Below are 24,505 nucleotides of genomic sequence, written 5' to 3'. Positions count from 1 at the left end.
CAGAAACTCTGGAGGTGAAGCTCATCATTCTGTGTATTCACAAGCCTCCCAGATGATTCTCATGTGCATAAAGTTTGAGAGCCAGTGGTTTAGTGAAAGAAACACTGGACTAGCTTCTGACGTGTTCTACTATATAAACCGGCAGTCATTTCTCCATGCTGGGCCTCGGCGTCCTCATCTCTGAAATGAGAGGTAGGATTGAACCAAGCATCCTCTAAGATATTTTCCAACTCGAGCATCTTGTGGTTCTCATCTCAACCAAGCCGTGGCAGCATTTTCTTAGTAGCCATACTCAAAAAAATTGACAGAGGGAAAACTTTGTTTTCATTATTTCAAAGATAGTACATTTTTGTAGAAAATGAAAATATGCAAAATGAAGAGACTTAGAACCATCCAGAATTTCAATATCCAGAGCTATTCCTTTGCGCTGTGTTCTTCCGTTGCTTTTTATTCTTACATGAACATGCATGTGTACATTAGTCTATGTGTATGTACATGAACATCTCCCCATAGTCATTGAGCATCCATAAGCTGAGTGTCTGCTCTGTGCCAGGCGTAGGTTTGAACACTGGGGGTACACAATGAACAGTCATGAAAAGCCCCTGCCCCCATGGAGCTTTCATTCTTGTGGCGGGAAGTAGACAGCAAACAAGAAAATAAATAAGTAATTAAATAAGGTCACTTCTGAGAGTGTTAAGTGCTATGAAGAAAATAAAACAGTGATACGATAGAGTGACAGAGCAGTGGCCAACTGAGAGCTGATTGATGCCAGGAAAAACTTTTCGGAGAAGGTAACATAAGAGCTAAGACCTGAATCTGGGAAGGAGCCAGCTATGTGGGTATTTGGGGGAAGAGCATTTCAGGCAAAGGGAAAAGTTTGTGCAGAGGCCCTAAAGGTGGCCAGTACGGCTGGGAAAGAGGCATGACAGAGAAAGCTGTAGGACATGAGGCCAGAGGGATAGGCAGGGGCCTGAGCAAGGATGGCTGTATAATTTAAATTTATTTTCGATACAGTAGGAAACCATTTTAAGACTGGACATAACTTTTTTTAAAAGATCACTCTCATTGCCTTGTAGAGGATAAATTATAGAGGGCAAGAATAAATGCAGGAAAAATAGGATCATATTTTCGCCTAGTATTTTGTAACATGCATATTTCCCTTGACTTTATCATGAACATCTTTCAGGATGATTAATATTCTGCCATTTTTCATGGCTGCATAGGAATTTTGGTATACCATATTTTGTTAATCCCCTGTGGGTGAGTACCTAGATTATTTCCATTTTTTTATTATCATCAATAACACTGAAATGAGTGTTGTTCAATCTTGGTGCACATCCTTGTTGTTTCCTTAGGATAATATTTAGAAGTAGAAGTCCTTGGCCGAGAGTAGGGTACATTTTAAGACTCTTTGTTGAGTCTATTAGTTGATTTCATCTATAATTCTATAACTGGGCATCTTCCAGTTATTTAATACCTTTAGTTGATGGACTTGTACCACCTTGTGACCAAAGGGAGGCAACTGAGGCACTCTCCTGGGGTATTTAATTTAAGCACACCCAAAAAAACTCAGTAGTCAAGATAAATAATATCTTAATGCTATCTTTTCTTATCCTGACTATTGAGCTTTTGAGTATCTCTTTATATTTTGCTCTGAGGGCAGGTGCCCCACTCACTTCATCCTAGGCCTGGCCATGGCACTTTTATATAAAAAAAAACATAAGTAATGATTTGTCTCTGGGTTTGAGACTCATTTTTACGTCTTAATGATGTACAGAATTATATCATTAACTTAATGGTTAACTACATGTTAACATTGTGTGTTTCCATTATTATCTTCCTTCTCAATAGTGAGAAAACAGATGTGTAACACGTAATAGGTCTTAGATCCATTTTCGTCCCTTACAGGTATGTGGGGCACAGTTGTCTTAAGCACCATCTTTTCCCTGACCTCATGATTGGCCGTGATCATGCTCTTTCTGGTCCTGCTCAGTTGGCCTGCGGTTATAACTAGGAGGTCTACATGGCTCCAATGTGAGATTGACAGGTACCCACTGGGTATTGAACTCGCCTAATCTTGCAGCCCCGGCCAATTATTCTGTCCTGTCTGCTCACACTTTTTAGTACTCACTACTTTCTCAAAAAACTGGAAGACTAACCGTTCAAGTCGGAGCTTTTTTTTTTTTTTTTTAACAGAAAAGAAAAATTGGCCAGAATCCAAAAGAGAAAACTCTTCAAGTGACCAAATAAGTTTTCAGTTCTATATTTTGGTTTCCTTCCCTACATCTTCACTCCCAGAACTCAACCCAAAAGTCAGGAGCATTTTAGGCTCCTTTCAGCAAATAAGTGACGACAAAGAAGGAATCTTTGTATGTTGTAGGAGCCACTGCCCTCCCACCTCCCACGGGGCTTGTGTGCTCGCGGCACCATGGACTTGGATATGCCGACCTCCGTCCCCCAGCAGGTGTCAGCCTCACATTATAACTGTGCTGGGCAGCCCATCACATCGCACAGCCAAGGCTGTGGACACTGGAGATTTTTGACACTATCAAGCAAACTGTCTTTTTCTCCTTTTTGTTACTGAATCCAGTGAGCCTATTGTAGCAAACAAATCAGTGTTGGGCATATAAAGTCAGTATGTAAATGGTTAACAAGAACAATTACCATCAGAAAAAGCCACAAGTCCAAAAACTGTTAACCCAAAATGTTGCAAAGCCACATCCCTCCATCCTGGTCAAAGGGTGAGTACCTGCTCTGGCTGGCAGAGTCCCCTGCTCATGCCTCAGCACAGGTAAAGGAGAAGGCCCAGCTGACCTTGCTCAGATGACTTTGAGATGGTGGCTCTCCCCAGCATCTAGTGTGTGATTGGATCCAGCAGCCCCACTGGATCTGTAAGGTCCAGCGTGTCCAGGAGAGGCCCTTTGGCCAGGCGACTCGGGCCCTGTGGGGAGCAGGCTGACAGTGCTTCATGGAGCCACAGAAGTGGTCCATGAGGAATCAGAGTGTGGCTATTCCTTATTCCCTTTGAGCTTTCTGATCTCATATCACACCAGGCCAAGAGGACTCTGCCGGAAATGACAGCAGAACTGTCTCTTCATGTATTTGATGAGGAGTGGAGCTGACTCGAACCCCGTCTGTCCTGAAATCCATGCCCTCTTCTGTGTTATCTATCAGTCGACAGAGTAGGGCTTCTGAGAAGTCTGTGCTTGAACATCAATACTTAGGTGAAAATTAGCTGATTACATGCAAAAATACTGTCTGATTGGAGCCTTCATTTAGTGACCCCTAAAATGGACTCTTTGATGGTGTGATTCAGACTGAGATTTTTAACCCAAGCATTACACTAAAACCTCCTTCTGTTTCTAAAAGATAAACAACCCTCCATCCCCACCTTCCGACTATTACATTAAAAAACATGTGTATGGTATGACTATTGTGGTTCATTTTGAAAATTCTAGGCAGTGGATTCTTTCTAAAGTTGAAATCAAATAAAAATTAGACAGAAATTCAGCTTTCTCCCTTCTTCATTTGCTTTTTTATTTTCTCTTAATTTTTATCAGAGTAATTCATTTCTTTGTGTACTCAGTAAAACTCCTTAAAATGTATTCTCAATCTAAAGTGATTAGTTCGGTGGTGGGGCTAGATGCCAGCACGGGCAGACTAGCTGTCTCCTGAACCGCCAGGAAGTTACCAGATCTCATTTGTGCCTGGGATAAGAAAGGCCAGGCATGACCCTGAGAGAACCCCCCGGCTCCTGCATGCCTCCTATTCTCACACACGTGTGCCTGTTAAACCTCTGGTTTACTGAGCACCTACTATGTAGCCTGGTAACAGTCTAGATGCTGTCTACCAATCTGAACCATATAAAATGCAGGTTTCTATTTTTCAGGTCAAAGATGGTCCGGTTATCAGTAACTTCTTATTAATAATTAATAGTAGAATATGGCTATTCTTATAAAAATGGACATAATCCACATTGTCCCAGGGGGCAGCGGGGGGTGGGACAGAATAAGTTTAGTCATCGAATGAAAATGTAAACCCTCCCCTGGATCATGACTTTCTACCCTGCTGACATTCCGAGGCAATGAGGAAGGGTGAGAAGAGAAGAGAAATGGAAGGAACCCCATCTCTGAACAAAAGGTGTGAAATTGAAACCGTTAAAACAAAAATCACCCTTGTCTCTCCCCACATGCCAAAATCATGAACTGCCCGGCTAAAGCCTCTCTTGAGACTGTCAGCTGGGCAGGCAGCAGGCCGCACTAGTGGGGACCACTGTCCCAAGTGAGAGACAGAACCCCGCAGGCCATGGGAAAGAGGCCTCGTCGTATACAGATGGGCTCTGTGTGGCCTCCCTGAAACCCAGTCCAAACTCAATTTGCGTTTACATCATGTCATCATTTTGATTTCCTGCTAACATAACGTCGTTGTCTCCCACACATAGGCACCTTGCCAGAATGCCACCTTATTATGAGTTAGTAAGTTAAACTAAATGATTTGTCTCCACCCTTAGTACATCACTAATGCTGAATAACAGAGTAGGTTTCAGGTGCCCAGTGGACTTGGTAGAGCTTTTGACACCGTGAAGATATTTTTAAACCTAAAAGAACAATAGCTCCGTGGTAATCAGTGCTTTGCCCTGGGGGTGTTTCAGTTTTAAAACGGGAAGATTATTAGAACGGACAAGCGGAGGGAGACCTTCTTGCCAATCTGTACACTTTCCCCGTTTGTTCGCTGAGACTTCGGGGCAGGTCGATGGAAGCCATTCTTGACATCAGCAGGAGAAATGAATGGAAGTGAGGGTGACAGAGAGCCACCATGCCATAGCCTTCCTGAACGAGAGCAGACAGCAGGAGGAAGGCGGAGGGCAGCTTCCCACAGGAAGGCAGAAAGTTCCCTTCGCTTCTCTGGAAGATGTTCATTAGCTCACTTCCTGTTCATCGTCATCTGAAAGTATTTATTAAAGGCCAGGCTGCCCCAGGCATTGTCTTTGTGTTGCACTCAGTACGCCAAGAATCACAAACACAGATGCCCATGTAAAGGCATGCACGGAGAAGACACACCACCCGAGTGTCAGAGAACACCGGTGGCTCTTTACCGGGGCTCCCCCTGCAGCCTCCGCTCCTGAAGCTTCACCTAGGTGTTTCCTGTTCCGGGCAGGGAACAGCACATTTAGAGCGGCACGCTGTCGGTGGGCGCTGTAGGGCTTTGTGCTGAGATGGGGATGATGACGACGACGCCCACTCCAAGAAGAGGTGGGGTTTGAGTGGAAAATACACAAGCCAGAGTTCACCCAGGAAACCGGGGGGACAGAGACGGAAGAAGAGGAAACAGCAGTGAGTTTTCCCAGAGCCTCACTAGCTGTCTGACTAGGGATCAGCGCCAGGAGGATAGGACACCCCATGTACCTTCCCGCAGCACGCCTACAGCGAGTTTTCCTGCGCATGCAACCGCAGGCTGTGCGGGAACCCAGCTCCCAAGACAGATTTGAGTTGACATGGGAAGCCTTCATCCCAGACCCTTGCAGTGGACTGAGGACGTTGCTGGTGGAGCTATAAAAAATGCAGATTTCTGGGCCTCCCAGACTTGCGGGTGTACATGTTCCCCGGTTCACTTAGGCATGTTTCATTAGGGTATATGCCTATATGCTGAGGACTAAAATTGCTGCTCATGGAATAGATGCATCTTCACTAAATAATGTAAAATTGTTTTTCCAAAGTACTTGTACCAATTTACATCCCACCAGCAGTGTATGTGAATTGTGGTGTTCCACATTTTCACCAGTACAGCAGGTTCTCAAATAACATTGTTTTATTCACATCATGTTGTTACAACATTGATGAGATGCCGGAGGAACTTATCTTTTGTTTATATGAATTAGCCCGTCGTAAAACTAATTTCACTATAAGTCGTTTTGCCACAGTTCCCAGAACCTATCAAGGACAATTAAATGAGGACTTATGTACCTCGTATGGACAGACTGAAAATTCTGCCAATAGCATCCCTTCTTTATGTTGGGATTACAACACAGAAACAAAAGGGAGGATTTGGGGTAGGTTTTGGTTTTGGTTTTGTTTGAAAATGAATGACAGTTTTGTCAACAGGCCTCAATGAGAAAGCGAAATTCTCTGGTACCAAAAAAAACAATAAAAGTTTGTTTGTTTTGTTTTGCAATGGGGAAACAGGACCAAAAGTAAAAAAGAGAAATTTACTTGAGCTATTGTTTTAAGCTGGAAAAGAGTCAAATGTTTGAGGTGCAAAAGAAATAATGAGAAGAATGGAAGGGGTGATTAACCAGCAAGCCTGTTAAAATAGAAACATTTGAAACAGTGGGGGTATGCTTACGGAAAATACCTTAGAAGGTTTGGAAAGGCAAGAATTGGTATAAATAATCAATTTGTTCTATAAGAGATACATTGATCCACTAATCTTTAGCAACAGTTTAATTTTAGCAATGGAGCTTACGTAGAAAATGCAAATCTTGAGAGGGAAGCAAGATGGCTAGGAAATGAAGAGGCGATTTAGAGAGGAGTGCATTCAGGGAATGTGTCCAGATTAAAGATGAAGCCTAGTGGAAACCAAGGCTGTGTAGGCTGGTTATACAAAGGACCGTTTTTTTTTTCCCCACCTGGACTGATAATCAGCATGCCAGGTCAGCCTTTGTCAAAAAGAATTATGGCAGAGCTGTTCTCTGGGCTCGTTCTAAGTTGTGTACCATTGTTGCTCGCTGAGTCAGCCTGGGCTGTATTCAGCCAGAACTGGGGCAGAGCATGGAGCCACATTCGGGTCATCGTTACCTGGAGCTCAGCATGAGCACTGAGGACAGGTGGGGTCTGCTTAATGCTGGGACAAACGGCTGCCGCGCAGAGCTGCCAATCCATGACTTGCTCGTGAGCTCATAGATGTGAGCAGAGCTGTCATCTTCTCATATTAACCCAAAGAATTTGTTAGTGTTACGCGTTTCATGCAAAACAGGTGTCACTGCCACTTCTGCATCGTGATAAAGACAATCCTGTTGGATTTGATGGCGTGAACGCCCCACAGTTGAAGGGAGAGGGTGGTGGGTCGTTGTTTACCTTACACTCACCTGCACCTCGAACTCTAGCCTCTTCTTCAGGCCCGTCTTGGGAACATCGGAGGACATCAGTGCATCGTTGGAAATGAGCTGTTACATGCCCTTTTCAGCGGGCAGTTGTCTTTCTCCGAATGCCCTTGTTGCAATGTCTATCTCTCTTGTTGTCTCTGTTTGTCATGTTTAGGCAGCCACCTACACAGCTGCACACAAGCCTCTGTGTCCCCCTCCTACCAGCCCCAAAAGATCTTGGGCTTCTTTTTGTGTCAGGGCTCTCAGCAAATGTCACTTACATAGTCCTAGAGTAAACCGCCTCTGCAGCAATGTGATTTCAGATCTTTGTGCTCACAGGCAACAAAAGCGACAGTTTTGCTAAGGTTGGGGATGATTTATGAGGTATGAATTGTGGTTAGACAGGTAGCCAGAATGGATAGAGCTGTTTGTCCAGCTGAGGAAGTCACATCTTACTCAGAGATGCCTCTCTGTCCACCTGCGTGCAATCTGTTCCCATTCTTTGCCTCCCTGCCTGGTTCCCCCATGCTTCTCCTTTCTCTTCCCCACTTTAGTACATGTCTGTCAAGACCCAGGTTCACTCCCACTTTATACTGAATAAGTATCAGCTAGATAATGTATATATGCTTCAGCCTATTAGCACACTATGTCTTAGAGTTAACCAGGTCTGAGTTAAAATCCAGGCAGCCTAGCTGTGAGCCTTAGGCAAGTAACTTGACCTCCCTACACTTAACCCCACCCCCCCACGCCCCCGTCTGTAAAGCACTGATGATAGCAATACCCAGTTCACAAGGCTGTTGATAGGTCGAAAGACACAATTTGCTGGTTGCACATAGCAAAGCATCAGGCACCATAGTGAGCGCTCAGTAGAGTGGACACGTAGTTGTTTATGATCTGGCTTGATTTCCAACTGCCTTGCTAGCGCACGTATCCATTCCAGTAAGCTGTAAGCACCTTTTGAGCAGGAGCCTGTCTCCTTCACTCTTGGAGCCCAGAGCCTTGCGATCTGCCTACCACATGTTTCAGTGCTTTGTACATATGGGGACACATCCAGTCAGCCACATGGAGCCACGCCGTGCCGCCCCTCTGCGCTCGCAGCCCCTGCATGCCCACCTCCTCCTCTCCTGGGGCAATGTCCACTCACCTTCACAGTCGTTAGCCTGGAAGTCAGGCTCCCTCTGCGCTCCCTCCCCACCCCGCCTCCACTGATTCACTTGTCTGTCTCCCTCCTGAGTGTACATAAGCGTCTCAAGGGTAGGGGCCTTGTTTACCTGACTTTGTATCCACAGCCCTGTGCACAGTGCCTGTCACAGAGGATCAAAATATGTTTGCTGAATAAAGGCTGGAAGTAGGACTGAAGGTAAATAAAAGGAAGGAAACAAGAATGCAAGAGAAATTATACAGTTGAAAACGTGAGGCGTTACTACGGCTACGTTGATATCTGAGTAACTTTTGTTGGAGGGGAGGCTCTTTGTTCTTATTATTGTTTTCTTTTTAACTTCCTCATCTCTAGCAGCTCAGGAGGGGAAGAGCTGTACCTAACAACTCGAGGGAAGAGCCCCAGCAAATTGGAGCCTCCATGTGATGGGGCTTTTTTAGGGGAAAAAAAAGATGATGGCTGCAGTTCAGCACGTATCTCAAAAGGGAGCGTGGGGTAGTAGGAAGAGGATGAGGATGTGATTCGTTGGACACGGCCTTGGGTGCAGGTCCCGCTGACTGGGTGCCCTGGGCAAGTTACTGACTTCTAAGAGCCCAAGGTGTCTTTTCTTTTCTTTTCTTTTCTTTTTTTTTTTTTTTTTTTTTTGAGAATCTACCTCTTTACTGGTGACACAAGTGCAGAGGGTGTAAGGGGGGCAAAGGTGTCAGCAGCTCCAGAAGAACCAGTCTCCCATCTGGCTCCTAAACAAGGGTGGATAGGAACCCTCCAACAAAGGAGAGCCCAACGTTTCTTAACTGTGAAATACCCTTTCAGGGTTGTTCTGAGGATGAAATAAAATACCATATGTGAGGTGCCACACAGAAAATCAGTTCTCAATAAATGGTAGCTATTATTACGATTCGTTACTGTTGTTATCCTACTAACCTGCCTTCATCCAAGGTTAACTTAGATTATCAGAGGAGGTCAGACGCTCTTACTAGTTCTAGAGACGAGGAAAAACAAACAAGTGGCCAACAGAGCTACCCTTTGACCTCTGTGTTTGGATTGCTTCCTGTTTTGTTGGGGTACAGGCTATCTTATAAATGAAAGGCCCCACCTCACTCCCCCTGCAAAAAAACAGTGGCTCACATAAGACAGATGTTCATGCGCGCTTGTGTTGGGGTCCCTGATCCGAGCCATAGGGCAGATGAGCAGCTGTGCGTCACAAGGGTTTCCAGGGCGCAGGGCCCTACCGTCCTACAGCCTGCCATTCCCTATTAGGTTGCCATCCTGTCTGGTTGAAGCCAGGTCCCCAGCACCACATCCACTTTTCAGTCCACAGGAAGCGGGAAGGCAAAGGGAGAGCAACCCACTCCCTTTTGAAGGACGCAGGGGTTGAATATATCACATCCACTCACAACCAGTTGGGCGGAATTAAGTGACATGGCCATGCCTAGCTGCAAGCGAGTCTGAAAAATGGAGTCTTCCCCTGCGTAGCATGTTCAGCCATGTTAAAGTGCTGTTACTGTGGATTTGGTGGCACAGTGTGCAGTCTGCCACACCCTTCACCTGCCTTCATCCTCCCACTACTCCCTTATTTTCAGTGATGTGGATTTGCGCCTAAGGTGGCAAGGCTCTGTTCCTCTATGCTCAGGACAACCCTGTATGATACCAGAATCCTGCAAGCTCTCAGGAAAAGGAGAAGATAAACTTCTATGCTGCCATCTTTAAGGAGATAACCCCAAGTTCAATTACTCTGCAAGACAACACTCTAAAAACAAAAATCATACTCTGCCTCATTCATATGCCAAGTAAAAAGTCACTGTTGAATTACTTTATCATAAATTTTATAAGCCGTAGTGTTTATAAAATGTATGCTGGTATATAAACCAAGTCTTCCCGTTTTGGATTTGTCAGCAGAAACCGGACTGGATTTCTATCAGGTGCCAAGTACGTCATCAACAAGTGGTCTAGCCCGTGAATACATGTCTCTCCCACACAAAGTGGCCACAGTTTGTCATCCCAAATACTGTTTTATATGCAGCTGGGGAAAGCATCACTGCCTCTTGAGGGTTTTATGTCCTATTCCTCTTGCTTATTTTATCTCCCTCCTTTAATTTCCTTGTCTCTGATGGCACTCAGCTTGCATTCATGAGTGCAGACCTCTTGTGAAATTAAGCAACAGCACACAGTCAATCAATCTGGGCTCATCAGGGCTAAGGAAAGAAAAGTCAAGGGAAGGCAGAGACAGTCCTCATTCCTTTTAGGAGAGGAAACAGCAGGAGGGGGCGGGCTAGAGTCGGTCGGCCTCTCTGCTCCCCTGTTCCCATCATCACCATCACTGTTGTTCCTTGTCCCAGTAGAGGCCATGGAATAGGAGAGGGGTATGTTTTCTGACAGCCTACTTTATCAGCATTCACACCAAAACAGCTGCCGAGAAGCTTTGAAATTCAAAACCACTGCAAGAGATGCGAAAGTTATGGCTTCTGGTGTTGCTAACTCTTTGCAACTTGAGAAAGTGCCAACATAAAGATCCAGAGGAGGGAGAACCGGGCTTCATGTCCTTCTTCAAAGAACAGACATCAGCCTCAGTTCCAAAACCACAGTGCAAATGGCTTTGCCACCAACTTCTCGGGGCAGTAGATTTTGATGGGCTCCGACTTCATAACCAGATAAGTGATCGGTGGAAAGGGGAGCCGTGGAGGCCACAACACACACGTGAGCTCCAGGGCAAAAAGGAGAAAAGTGAAATTTCCTTATTCAAAGTCCATTCTGTTCCTTTAAAGGAATGGATCTTCTTGACTGGAGCTGGTGAATTAAAGGGGGGCAGGGAAAGGAATCACTGATTTTTGAAAAGGTGAGGCCACATTTGCAGAGTCGTCTGGCGAGAAACCTCTCTAGAGACTAGAAGATCGGCAGAGAGGGGTTTTGTTCAGCATTGTAGAGTGAACCTCGCTGGCTTTCATTCTCTGCACTGGCAGGGAGGGGGCATTGATGACGCCCGTTCCAACAGCTGCTTTGTGCTAATGTGTTTTCTTGTGGCTCCGCCAGGTGACACTCTAACCCTTGGGCCCTCGGCCAGTTCAACCCAGAAAGCCAGTCTCTGCCACCGTGGCCCAGATGTGACACTGACTTTCCTGTTTCTCTTTGCTGGTTCATGAATAGAAGTCCACATTTTTGTTTTTATTTTTGTTTTTCTCCGGTTGTTTTCATAGAACAGGGCCAAGGAGGAAGGAAAGACTCTTGACTGAATATCAACATTAGGAAGAAACCTCTTTGTTGGATCTTTTATTTTTCAGGAAAATTTCAGGTCACATAAACCAGTGTTGGTTACTGTTCTGTGCCCTGCTTGGATTGCCCCAAATTCTCGGCTTGGGGAATTCTAGTCAGAGGCAAAAGTCAAAGCATCAAAATGCCAAGCTGAATGTCCCAACAAGAAAAAGTGAAGGTAACAAGAGGAAAATACAGAATTTTTCTGTAGGGTATCCTAAGCAAATCCCCTTGTCTCCACCACCAGCAGGCATCCAGGAAACAACAGTGCCTTGCTCTATCCTCCCCACCTTCTGAGAGCCGTGTCCATGTGTAGTCTTCAGGCCCTTACTCACCGAGAGGTCCTACAGATACTTAAGTCACCAGATCTCCTGGTTAGGTTCCCAAGTACTGTCATTCTGAATTTATTGAGTTACCCTTCAAATGACAAATAACACTTCATAGAACCTCTTCATATGTCATTTTTAAAAAGTATCTCTTGAGCACAGATTCACAAAGAGTAGGCCCATTTTTAGGGTTTTTTGATAATACTGCCAAATTGAATGTGTTATATACCACTTATTCTCAGTCTTCTGTCATCAGTGCAGGAGAATATGCATGTCAAGAGAACTTCATCACTACTGGACAGACTTCTTTTTTAAATTTTATTCATGTAGAAGTGCAAGTATCTCACTAATCTAAATTGTGGTTTTTTTGATTACTACTGTAGGTAACATTTTCCCATGTTTCATGAGTTGCTTTTCCTTTCTTTGAATTTCCAATAAACATGCTTTCGCATTTACCTAATCTTAGGTTTTTTCTAAATATAAGCAATATATGTAAATTGCTTATATATTAAAATATTAACCCAGGAGAATTGAAAGCATATGTCCACATAAAAGCTTAGACATGAATGTTTATAGCAGCATTAATCATAATAGCCAAAAAGTGGAAACAACAAAATGTCTATCAACTGATGATGGGTAAACAAGTGGTATACAATGGAATATTCTTCAGCCATAAAGAGGAATGAAGTCCTAAATCATGCTACAAAATGAATGAACCTTGAAAACATTATGCCAAGTAAAAGAATCCAGTCACCCAAGGCCACGTATTATATGCTTCATATGATATGTCCAGAATAAGCAAATCCATAGAGACATAAAGTAGATTAGTGGTTGCCAGGGACTAGCGTGAGAAGGGAATGGAAGTAACTGCTTTATGGGTATAGGTTTCTTTTTGGGTAATGAAAATGTTCTGGAATTAGGTCGTGGTAATGGTTTCCTTTGTAAATACATTAAAAACCAGTGAACTGTACACTTTTAAGACTATGGATTTTGTGGTACGTGAATTATATCTCAATAAAAATAAAATAAGATAAAATTTTAAAATACTAACCACAAGGAACTTGTGTATGATCCAAAAAGGCATGGGAGAAGGCCTGAAAAACTTTACAATCTGTGCTCTAAATCTTTCTGAACCCTTAGGCATGGACAGTTTAAATGCACCCTTATTTTTATCACCATTTCCCTTTTGTCTTAACCCTAAGGTAGAAGTGAAGTTGAATGTAAGAAGAAAATGTGCTTCCCACCTTTGGAGCCTTTCCACGGTTTGGTGTTAAAAATCTCATTTGGCCTTTTGGGTTTGGGAATGGTTCCAGCATTTAGTTGACTGCAATGTTAAATTTCACCATTGGCATCTAATGCTTCCATTTCTTTTTATTAAGTGTTTTTAAATCTCTGGGCGTTGGGGAATGGAAGGTGATACAGAAGGGAAAAGAGAAAATGCTACAGGCCTGTGAGCTGCTGCTTCCAAGCCTGGGGGTCATTTGAACAAGACAAGCCAGAGGAAGCGCCAAAAAAATATTCTAGGCGCCAGGAATGTGGCTTTCTCTTCAAGTAATGTGACATTTTATGAGTGATTTATGTTAGTTCAATTCCCTCGCTGAGCTGTATAGAACAAAATCCATCTTCCTCACCCTCCAGAGTGCCTTTGCAAGTCAAGCGTAAATGATCAAGTGGGTCCAACTCCACCTTGTACTGTTTCTGAAGCAGAGCTTTGATTTGATTTTTGAATAAGCTCTGTTCTTCCATTGTTGCATGTGGCCAGGGCCTGTATTGTGTATATTTCCGCTTTTACATCAGTCTTCTCACCTCAGAGATAGAGTGTTTTATCACTTGTGTTTGGTGGGGGCCTTGCCCTCCCAGGACCCCACCACGAGCAGAAATTTGTTATTTTGTGCTTGGAGGAGGCCTTACATGTATAGCTTAGTTTATGCAGTAAATATGTTCTAGAAAGTTTTGCCTATAAAGCAAATCACGTTTTAAAGGCAGTAGGAAGGGTCACGTTTATACCAAAGAAACCAATCCTGATTCCTTCACGGTATATATAAATACCCCGCCATGTCTAGGAACTATCAGGAAACGAAGGGCTGCTTTCTGTCAAAGCAGAAATTGGCTCAAACGTTCATTAAGATGCCAAACCACATCATGGAAGCTGGTGACTCACTGCACCTCGCCTGGTCCCAGCACCCCTACAGAGCCAGTCTCAGGGGGTAAAGTGTGCATGTTGGGGAGTGAGGCCTAGTACCCGAAATCCGGTCCTTCATTAGTCATGCACATGAAGTCGGGCTCTGTAGGACCGGGGGGGACCTTCCCCACAGGGCTCTCCCTCCGCTCCTCCCACCCTCACACCCACACCCTTCCGTGGCCTGGCCAGGATTCCATGGGGCAAGAGGCGACTGCAGTGTAGCAGCTCCATGTGCTGGTGATGGAATCAGTCTTGTCTGGCGTCAAATCCCATCTCCACCCCTGACTGAGCTGCAGACAAATTCCCAACCCTTCTGTTCCTCCGTCGTAAAGTGAGGGAAAGCGATAATACCTCCATCTTAGGATTGTCCTGAGACTTTACTGAGGTAGCATGTTCCAGCACATAGCACAGCACCTGGCTTGCGAGGAGCCCTTCTTTTATTTTGGTCATCGCTGCCGAGGTTGGAGCTTTCATTTCCATGGTGCTCCATCCCACTAAAATATGTATTTCTTTTCTATTGCTGTGTAACAAATTGCTACTAACGGCGTGGCTTAAACAACAGCCATTTGTTTAACAGCTCTCAGCTCTGAGTCTCGAGTCCAGGCCTGGTGTGGCTGGCCTCTCTGTTCACAAGGCTGACAGCCTTCTTATCTGGAGTCTTGACTGGAGAAGAATCCATTTCCAGGCTCCTTCACATTCTTGACCCAAGTCAGTTCCTTGTGGTTATTAAAACTGAGGTCCCCATTTCTTTCCTGTCCCCAGCTGGGGACTATTCCCAGTTCCTAGAGGCTAGCCACATTCCGGGCCATGTAACCTGCTCTGGCTTCAAAGCGAGCAATGGAATGCCTCCCGTGCTTTGAATCTGCTTCTCCAGAAAGAGCCAAGTCCCTCTCCAGGGCTCACCTGGGGAGGTCACGTCCACCTAAGCTAATTCCTCTTTGTGAAAGGCAGCTATGCCAAATAAGATACCTAAGCACGAAAGTCATTCACAAGGCCCAGGGCTTGTACACTGGGGGCAGGAATCTGGGTCACACCTCTTCAGCAAGGCACGTATTTTCAGTGAGCAGCCCATGGAGGATTTTCCCGTGTTGGTGGAGTCCTACGTGCTCCTTTTTTAGCTGGTCTCAGACGACTGGCAGGAGCCAGCACCACTGCTGTATGTTGTTCAGGCCTCAAGTACTTACATCTCCAAAGTGCTGTCCCAAGTGTGACCTTATCTCTGCTTCAGGACCTTGGGGAGTGTTTGTGCTTCCAGGATTGTCCAGCAGGGTCCCCAGTCATCATGGGCCCTTCTGTCCTGGCTGTCCCCAGAAGACAGCACTGCGTGCGCTCCCTTATGGAGGTGTCAAGACGCAGTGTCCTACAAAGAGGATTGAAAATCATCATAAAGGATTGGAAATGTTAGGAAATGTGGGTGACACGTTCTGGGGACCAACTACCTTTGCTGCCTGTGTGTTGCATTCATCTTCCCCAAATGTCGTGCTCCAGCAATTACATGGGACAACTAAGGCCAGGCTTCTGTAGACTTCAAGGGTTTCGTTTTCTCCTTTGAGAATGGAGCCAAACACCTCAAGTTGATTCTTGTGAGTGTTTCTCATTTCTACAAGGATCAAAAGCCCCCTGCCATGAACTTAAGTCATTGCTAATGTGTCTCTGCCACATCTTCTTGCCTCGTGCTATTGCTGCAAAGGGGGTTTGCTTCTTAAACTGCCAGTTTTTCCTTTTCTCCTAGAGATGTGGATGAAACTCTGCAGTCAATCTACAGTTCAGCTTAAATTATTTTTCAACTGTCCCCATCTCAGTCACTTGGGTTTGGTTTCTAGGTTCCCTTCCTTGTTCTTTTATGTTGATACCTGCCCAGGTAAAGTGGAGACCAGCTAAAGGAATAGTGAATGATAGCACCCAGAAACATGCCACATCAGAGTACAGGCCACCGTGGCTTTACCTGTCACTCTCCAAAGTCTGGGCTGTCAGGAGCAAGGATGGTGTCTTATGCCTAAGGCTGTCCCTTCTCCACACCCACCTTAGCTGGTTTCTGAGACAAAAGTGCTGACGCTGCTGAAATTAAAGTTACTTGTTGTCAGTTTCACCTTTCCTCTTCCTGCCATCCCTCCTCTGCCTGCAAATGTATGTGTCTCAAGTGAAAGTAATTTGCTTTTGCCGAAGACTGCCAGTGGCCTTTTTCCATTTTTGCTACCTAGCTCTCGCACACACCTGAAATCTTCTCAAAAGTTCTGTGATGCTATAACCTGTGCATACAGGTGTTGCATCATTGATTGGCATATGAGAAAACATGAACATATCTGTATTTAATGACCATCTAGCCGGCCAGAACATGGTCTCTGGCATCAGTGGAGGGAATGTATGTTCGACCAGACTCACTGTAGATCAGCAGCCAGAGTAGCAGATACATTCCAGCCTTTATGTCACCTTCAGTCCATCACTCGAGGGCCATGTGAAGGAGGACTCTGGGGCCGCACATGGCATAGCACCCAAAAGTGATGGCATCTTACAGCTCATGGGAACAGGGTGTGGCAATCCTTGCAGTCTCTCTTTGGCAACTCTTCCCCAAGTTGCTTAATACTGTTGGCACATACGAGGAGATTTGTAGGACTAAGGAAATTGTACATAAATCAGTTTTGACTTACATAGTAGAAACAGAGCCCCTTAGTTTGCAGTAGGATTGGCAAATAGGGAGCTTTACAGCTCTAATCCAGAAACTTTGACCATAGATGCGGGACCCTGTTGGTCAAAGGGCTTCTCCATCCGTTTTTCTAGGCAGAACAACGTGCGGGGAACAATGGTCATGAGTTCATGGTGTGTGATTTATACTGACCAGAGTCACTCCAGGGACCCACTCTTGGAATGGCATTATTCAGTGTTTCCCAATGCCCCACAGATCTTGAACAAGTATATTAGTGCATTGTATGTTTATGATGAACCTATAGTAGTGGCCATAAAAGCCCCACCACAAAACTGTGCATAATAAAGGATGTTTTCATTGTAACTCAAATGCCAAGAAGTTTGCCTCGTGGCAAGGAGCCTGAAGCCACATTGCGTACAACTCACGTGGCATCTTCTGACTCTCCATCAGGAAATCGTTAGTCAGACCACCCCAAGTGGGAGGAAGAAGACCACAAGTTCTTATACAAATATTTTCATTAGGATTAACTTTCAATGGCTTGAGCCTGCATTTCCTGATTTCCTTCAGTTTCTTCATGTTTGTCATGAAGAGGAAGGAGGAAGCAAGACCCGTGCAGAAACTTTCCTTACTCAAAACTATAAATACATGAAGTTGTAACAGAGCTGTGCCTTCTATAAAAGAGAATTGTTTTCTCCACAAGGATTTTGATTGAGGTTTTGCATTGAATCATTTAACAAATATTTACTGAGTTCCTTTTGTGTGTCAGGCACTGTTCTGGACACCGGAAATGTAATAATAAAACAAAAACCAACACATAATCGCTGTCTTTAGGTGCTTACTATTTATTTTCTTCCATTATTTGATAGAATTACATGTAAGCTGTTATTCGTCTATTACAATGGGAATACTTTTTTTAGTGGATTTTGGAAGACTGTGTTTTTTCTGAGTTTGGTTAGTTGTAGGGTCCTGTATGCTGCAGGGTTCTGATGTGGGATTTTGTTCTGTTTTGTTGGAGTTGGAAGAGTAGTTTATAATCAAGAGTTCTCATTGATTTTAGATTCTTTTCTCTATAGAGGAACAAGCTTCTAGAGAAAAGTCAGAGCATTTCATGTCAATTTTTTTAACTCACCTCCTCTTACCTGGCGTACCTAAGGAAGACATTCTGTATTGCATGCTAATCCCATGCATATAAGGGAAATAGCTGTTATACTGTTTCAAAGCTGCAGGTGTAAATTCTTTCCTCTCCACAGATCAGGATTTCTTGACCTTGACACTATTAGCATTTGGAGCCCGGTAATTCTTTGTTGTTGGAGGCTGTCCTGTTCATTGTGGGATGTTTGGCAGCCTCCTTGACCTTTCCCCACTAGGTCCCAATAGTATCCCTTATCCCCGAGTTGTGACAGCCAAAACTGTCTCCAGCTATTGTCTAATATGTCCCTTGGTGGGGAAGCAAAATCACCCCTGGTGTTAATGCTGTTATTCTGTGATTCAGGTCTCACATCCTCTAAATACAGTAGATCAGTGAAATCCCTGAAAAAAGCATCTGGGACAAGAAGTGTCTTCTGTCTTTCCTTGGTAGAAGCTTGGAGTGATGTTCCACCATGAAATAGTTAACATAAAGCGAGCAAGACATTTATCAGTCTTATGAAGCAATACCAACAACAAATGATGAAATTCCTTCAGTAAATCATGCCTTGGAGATGTTTTTTTCGTTTGCTATTGGAAACTTGTTAAAATCGCATTCGTTTACCGTAAGTTAGAGAGCATGTTGGACGCAGTAGACTGTAAGTTAATCGTGAATGATTTACAAGTAAATGTGTTCCAGATTTGGTGATCTCAGCTCAAGCAGTAGGCGGCTCATTTCCAAACACTTCCATTCTCAGGAACTCACATTCAATTCAGTGAGTATTTATTGAAACATGTTATGTGAAAGGGCTTGAGTCTGATATTGCTTCCATGACCCCTCCAGAAGAAAAGCAGTGCTCAGACAGTGCCCCCCAAGAGGCTCCATATCTGACGTGGCGCTCCCTACTGTGGTTTGCAAGGTGCTGTAGAAAAACTAGCTCTTTCATTCTCCTTCACTGCATCAAGTCCCTTCCCATCCTGTACCCGCTGTGCCCTCCCCAGTGAATACATGTAATTCCACATGGTGTCATGTGTTTCTTATTTTGTTCTTTGGTCCCAAATGGGCCACTTTTAATAGTTTTGCCAAGGGTATCCATTGCATACCTCCTCACTGCCAACTTGACAGGGTATTGCAGTCCATGATGAGGGTCATTTAACCAGCTTGGATTTCTGAATCATCTTCACTTCTCACACATACCAGTAGATTCCAAAGTGTAAGGCACACTGCAGATAAATGCCACTGGAAGAAGGGTTGGTCTTGATGCAAAGAGAAAGAAAGGATGAAAGAGAAACATGGTGGGCTAGATAATCTTCGCTCATTCAGTTGCTCTTTCTTGAGCGCTTGCTATGTGTCCAGGAACTGGCAATAAAACCATGACAAAAATAGACAGGCCCCTGCTTTCCTGGAACTCACAGTCAATTGTGCAATGAAACAAGTGGACCGGCCATGTTTTAGTATGGTGCCATAGGTGCCAGTCTGAGGGAAATCAAGATGCCATGGGAGCACATCAGAAGAGCACCACCTCAGCCTGGGGGAGGATGGAGAATCAGAGAAGACATTGCAGAGGAAGCAGGGTCTTAACTGGAACATGAAGGGTGTATTGCATATCAAAGAGGAGAGGGGGAGAGTGTCCAAAGCCATGTTCCACGGCCTGAAGGAGAGCGGAAAGAAGGAAACCTTTGAGGAACTGAGAAGTTCAGCATGTTTAGATAGTACAGTGTGAGACAGGAAGAATGAGAATAAACAAAAAGAAGCAAAGAAGGACGCTTCTGAGGATTCGGACTTGAGCAAGTGGGCCGTCAGTAGTGCCATTTTCTGAGATGAGCTGCTCAGGAGGAGTAGGTTTGGAGGAGGGTGGGTGACGAGGACACGGGTCTTTAATCCACTATTACCTCTAGAACATGGGGATGATATTTTTTAAGTGTTTCTGAAAGATGTCACCCGCTAATGGACATGTAGAGAATTCATTAGCAGATTCCAATGATTTTGTTACGGTAGGCTGTCATGACGTCCTGCAAGTAACTTGGACCGCTTCGTTTCTGCCCATTAATTTTTTTACCCAGCAACTATTTCTTCATTTTGATGCTTATCATTATCTTATTGCTTGAAACTTGCTGAATGAGTCCTGAAGAATGGGTACCCATGAGTGCAGAAGTGCAGTGAGTCGTTTCGGGGCTGTATTCTGGCTTTTCCAACACACCTGTACTCTCTTCTTTAGATTTCCTTAGCCATGACGGAGGTTTATATTCTAATATTGTAGAGACTCATTTCCTAGAGCATACATTATTTTTTGAGATGACTGTAGAAAAGCATAATAGTAAGTGTTGTTAGGCTGTGCACAGGCAGGTGTGTGATACTACAGAATTTTAAGGGTGCAGACCTCATTTGAGGAAAATTGCTGGGTGGCGAACATCAACTCTGTGTTGATCCCATCGCCCAGAGCGTATGGGGAGCAAATGTGAGAGTCAAGTCAAGGGCCCTGACATTGTTTCTAACCGTCAACCCTCGCTACTGCTTTTCCTCATGCGCCTGACAGGCCTGAAATACCCCAGGGCAAGCCTTATTATGCATGATCCCTCTTTAATAGTCAAGCACCCCAGCAACTAAGGAGCATCCAAGTTCACCTGCCTCCTTTATGTTTTCTGCAGGAATTTAGATAATGGGCTGTGTGCAATGTAAGGACAAAGAAGCTACAAAACTGACAGAGGAGAGGGACGGCAGCCTGAACCAGAGCTCCGGGTACCGCTATGGCACAGACCCCACTCCTCAGCACTATCCCAGCTTCGGTGTGACCTCCATCCCAAACTACAACAACTTCCACGCAGCCGGAGGCCAAGGACTCACCGTCTTTGGGGGTGTGAACTCTTCGTCTCATACGGGAACCTTGCGTACGAGAGGAGGAACAGGTAAGCCCTGACCGTGACCGTGACCGAGGGCCGAGGCAGGAGGAAGCAGCTGCTCTTCACTCTTTTGGCCGTTGAACATTTGTGCTCCCGTCAGCGCCCTTTGACTCAGGACTTGGCATTTAGGTTTTTGCTCCATCTCCACCTACCATCTATGAGATGAGGAGCAATAAAGAAGCCAGAGCTTGCTGTACACATTTTGGTGTACAGAATGCTGGCGGCAGTGGTGCTGCGACCCCGCCTTGCTGCTCTGTGAGAGTTCTGCGTAGGTTGTGAGATACAATGTTTCCGAGGGCACTTTAGGCCAGTGGCTCTCACCTTCCGCTGGCTGGCTGGCTCAGAATAACTAGGGTAGCTTTTACAAAATACAGGTGCCTGAGTCCCATCCTGGAGCTTTTAAATCAGAAGCTCTGGGACTGGATCTGAGAGTGTGTATTTTGAGTTTTCCAGATATTAATTCATTCCTTCCTCCCATCCTCCAGTTAAGAGCCACTTGACAGGGTCGCCCCTTCTCCCATCTTCCTTATCTTCAGCCTGCCTGTCACAGCCCAGCCGGTGGGGTCATTTGGCAGCATTATTTTTTTGGCCATTCATCGTCATTGATTCTCTGATCTTCCCGTCGTCTTCCATGTGACTGAGTTTATCAGCCCTCGAGTATCTTCATGTATCTTTTGCAATTTAAAATCGAATCTTATGTATCCTTAAGGGATCTTTCTCTCTCTCTTCTTCTTTTTTTTTTTCGTTTTGTTTCCTTCTCTTTCCCACCACATGCTGTTTTACTGCCATGTGCATTTGCTGACTTAGCTAATACTTTGTAAAATATCTGGCATGCATCCTCAGACATATGTTTTCTGAAACATTTGCAAGTTATCTCATGCATCCTTAGTCTTCCAAGTCTCTCCCAGGATGTGAATCATGGTATTTATATATTTGACATTATTTATTCCAAAATTGTTTTGTTCATTACAAAAGTTTTAAGAAATACACATCCGCCATTGTGCTCTCAGCTCATCCGGGAGCTGATGTCTTATATAAGGACCCATTGTGCCTTTTTACTGGGAGAGCTGGCACTACTGAGGCACTAGCAGGGATTTTCTTCCCTCTGCACACAACACGGCAGTGTAGTTATATCCAGGGAAGCTGACCCAGAGCTTTGGGCCATTATGTCCTTGTGTTGTGATGGATCTAGCTTTCCCTTTAAAGCCAGCCTTACATAGGTAAATGAATGCTAGATATGCTTACTCATCCTGCCTGCCTTCCTGGAAGGCACCTACAATGGAAAGAGGAAGGAAAGAGGCAGTCAGGCTGTCTAGGGAAGTCTCTTGAGGATGTAGGAGGAAAAAAAAAAGAAAAACCAGCCAAAGATGCACCCAGTGCATGCACCCTGTGCCTGCTGAGTGCTTTGCCAGCCAGACTCTGAATTCTGCTGAAACAGGCATTAACCTTGTTCATTCATTCATCAATGCTGGATATGAATCCCTGTGTCTGCAGGTAGCATTCATAATGTCACTAGAGAGGGGCATAAAGTTACTCGCCTTGAACGCGTGGGTCTGGACTGTAGTCAGGGACACTCTTAGTATAAGAGACCATCTGGTCCCTGATAAAATGTGAAAGTGAAAACATCGTACCCCCAAAGGTTGGCAGGTTTTTCTGCCTTGTATTATTTGGCTTCATCATATATGCATGCCTTTTTCCCCACCACTACTTTCAGTGCTTTCAGGCCAAGAATAGCGTCTGTGTGTCCCTGTGACCTCCTTTGACTCTCCCTCCCATCCCTAGAAGATAAAAACACCCAGTGAGGAAGTGGCGGCTGATGCAGGGAGAGGGCGGAAGCCGTGCACCCTCGTGTGCCTTGTCTTCCACACGTGGAGCTGGGGTTTGTTTTTAAATTATGTAACGAAGGGAATCTGTTAATAGAGTGTTCAGTGAGAACAGGCATGACCTTACAGGCTCCCACTTTTTTGTTTTAAGCCAGTCTGTTTTCTAACCTTGCAAAGAAATTTAAAGAAAGGGAGGTGGTTGCCAAATGAGCCCTGCTTTGCAGGATCAGACCTTCTGAGTGCCAGTTCTCCTATGGGAAGTCCCACGTGGGATGGAGAGCAAAGACAAGCCCGCCTTCCTGGCTGGTTCTTGAAAAGTCCATGGGCACATCTGTTCCCCTGGAACTACCTACACAGCAAAATGGCATCTTGGTAAAGAGTAGAATCCATGTTGTATGTTCTTCAGGCCACATCAGGCACTTTAAAGTGTGTGGAGATCAAAATGAGAAGCCAGAGAACAGAGACATGGGGTGCATTAGTTATTAATCACTGCATAACAAATTACCACAAAACTTAGCAGCTTTAAAGCAATGCACGTTTATTATCTCACAGTTTCTGTAGGTCAGGGACCCAGGAATGACTTAGCTGGGTCCTGTATTTCAGAATCTCTCACAGGATGCAATCAAGGTGTGTTGGCTGGGCCATAGTCATCTTACCGTCCAGCTGAGAAGGATCTGCTGCCAAGCTCGTGTGGCATTGGCAGGACTAAGTTCCTCATTGGCTGTTGGCCAGAGGCCACCCTCAGTGCTTTGTCACATGGGCCTCTGCAACATGGCAGTTAGCTTCACGAAAGTGTTTGAGCCAACGTGACAATAGAATGAGTCTGCAAGGAAGACAGAGTCATAATCTTTTGAAGCCTAATCACTAAAGGGACATCCCATCACCTTTGCCACGTTCTCTGTTGGTTAGAAGCAAGTCGCTTGGTTTGCCCACACTTAAAGGAGTGCGATTGCACCAGGGCGAGAATACCAGGAGGTTCCAATCATTGAGTCTACCTTAGAATCCTGCCTGTTATACGGAGGAAGTCCTAGGCCAAATGGGCATTCTTTGTGTTTAATAGCAAACTTCTGCAAAGCAGGAAGGGCCTGTGTGGGGAGTGAACCAGATGAGAAGAGAGAGGAGGTGTGTGCAGAAGAACGAGTACTACAAGTCAGTGTGAGGATGGGTGACTTCAAGGTAGAAGGAGAGAGAGGAGCGGGGGGGTCCCAAAAGCAGTTGCAGATGCCAAGGGGGGCAAGACATCCTCCAGTCAGGTGAACATTGACAGAGAGGGTCTTCTCAGTGCCCAGGCTGCAGAAGGGGTTTCCTACTGCATTCTGTGTTACTGTTGTGCTACGGGAAAGAGGGATCCATTTTATCCGGAACCTTCTGTGGGCTCCTGAATGTCAGGTCAAGGGTGTCTGTAATTGCTGCAGAGCTCTGCAGATCTGAGCTATTACGCTGCTGCTGTCCCTTCGTTGTGGACATGATATTAACATCTGTTTCTTCTCGAGGATTCATTTAAAGGTATACAGAGAGAAGTCCTTCAGTTCCAAGTTTTAGTCAGATCAAGATCAAACAATGTTTCTCCTCCCTTTGGAGGAGGCTTAAATTCAGCCCTGCAACTCTGGTTTCACACATTAATTACAACGCTGCATCGTTACCCATGCTAATCAGCTGTAGATTCTAAGAATGAGGTTGTAGTGAAGATTTAATTTCTTGGAATTCATTTTCTCATATGTAATAATCTCTCCCCTCTTGATTTCATTTTGTCAGGAGTGACCCTCTTTGTGGCCCTGTATGATTATGAAGCACGGACGGAAGATGACCTGAGTTTTCACAAAGGAGAGAAATTTCAAATATTGAACAGCTCGTAAGTTTCGAGAGGGAGTGGGGGAGCACACATGCCTTACAGATTGGGGGAAAAAATCCTTGTTGCCAATCTGTGCCTTTTCAGATATCTGAAATGCTGAAAGAATGCTTGCTCAATTCGCTACTTCATACCAATTTCACTTGAGAAATGAAGTCAGTGAACC

The 24,505-nt window shown here is 44.8% G+C and overlaps 1 protein-coding gene across 4 annotated transcripts in view; it reads left to right on the top strand.

Moving 5' to 3' along the window:
* Window positions 1-24,505, top strand: part of FYN (FYN proto-oncogene, Src family tyrosine kinase) — a 203,373-nt gene that overhangs the window by 128,645 nt on the left and 50,223 nt on the right. For all 4 annotated transcript variants that reach the window (XM_033102272.1, XM_033102265.1, XM_033102257.1 and 1 more), the window contains 2 exons: window positions 20,416-20,673; window positions 24,246-24,342. In XM_033102272.1, coding sequence (XP_032958163.1) covers window positions 20,427-20,673; window positions 24,246-24,342 — 344 coding nt within the window. In that variant the 5' untranslated portion in view covers window positions 20,416-20,426. The remainder of the gene's footprint in view (window positions 1-20,415; window positions 20,674-24,245; window positions 24,343-24,505) is intronic.

The sequence above is a fragment of the Rhinolophus ferrumequinum genome, chromosome 3, assembly GCF_004115265.2.
Source record: "Rhinolophus ferrumequinum isolate MPI-CBG mRhiFer1 chromosome 3, mRhiFer1_v1.p, whole genome shotgun sequence".
Taxonomy (NCBI): Eukaryota; Metazoa; Chordata; class Mammalia; order Chiroptera; family Rhinolophidae; genus Rhinolophus; species Rhinolophus ferrumequinum.
Note: the sequence above shows the minus strand (reverse complement) of the source record. Positions and strands in the feature narration are given on the sequence as shown.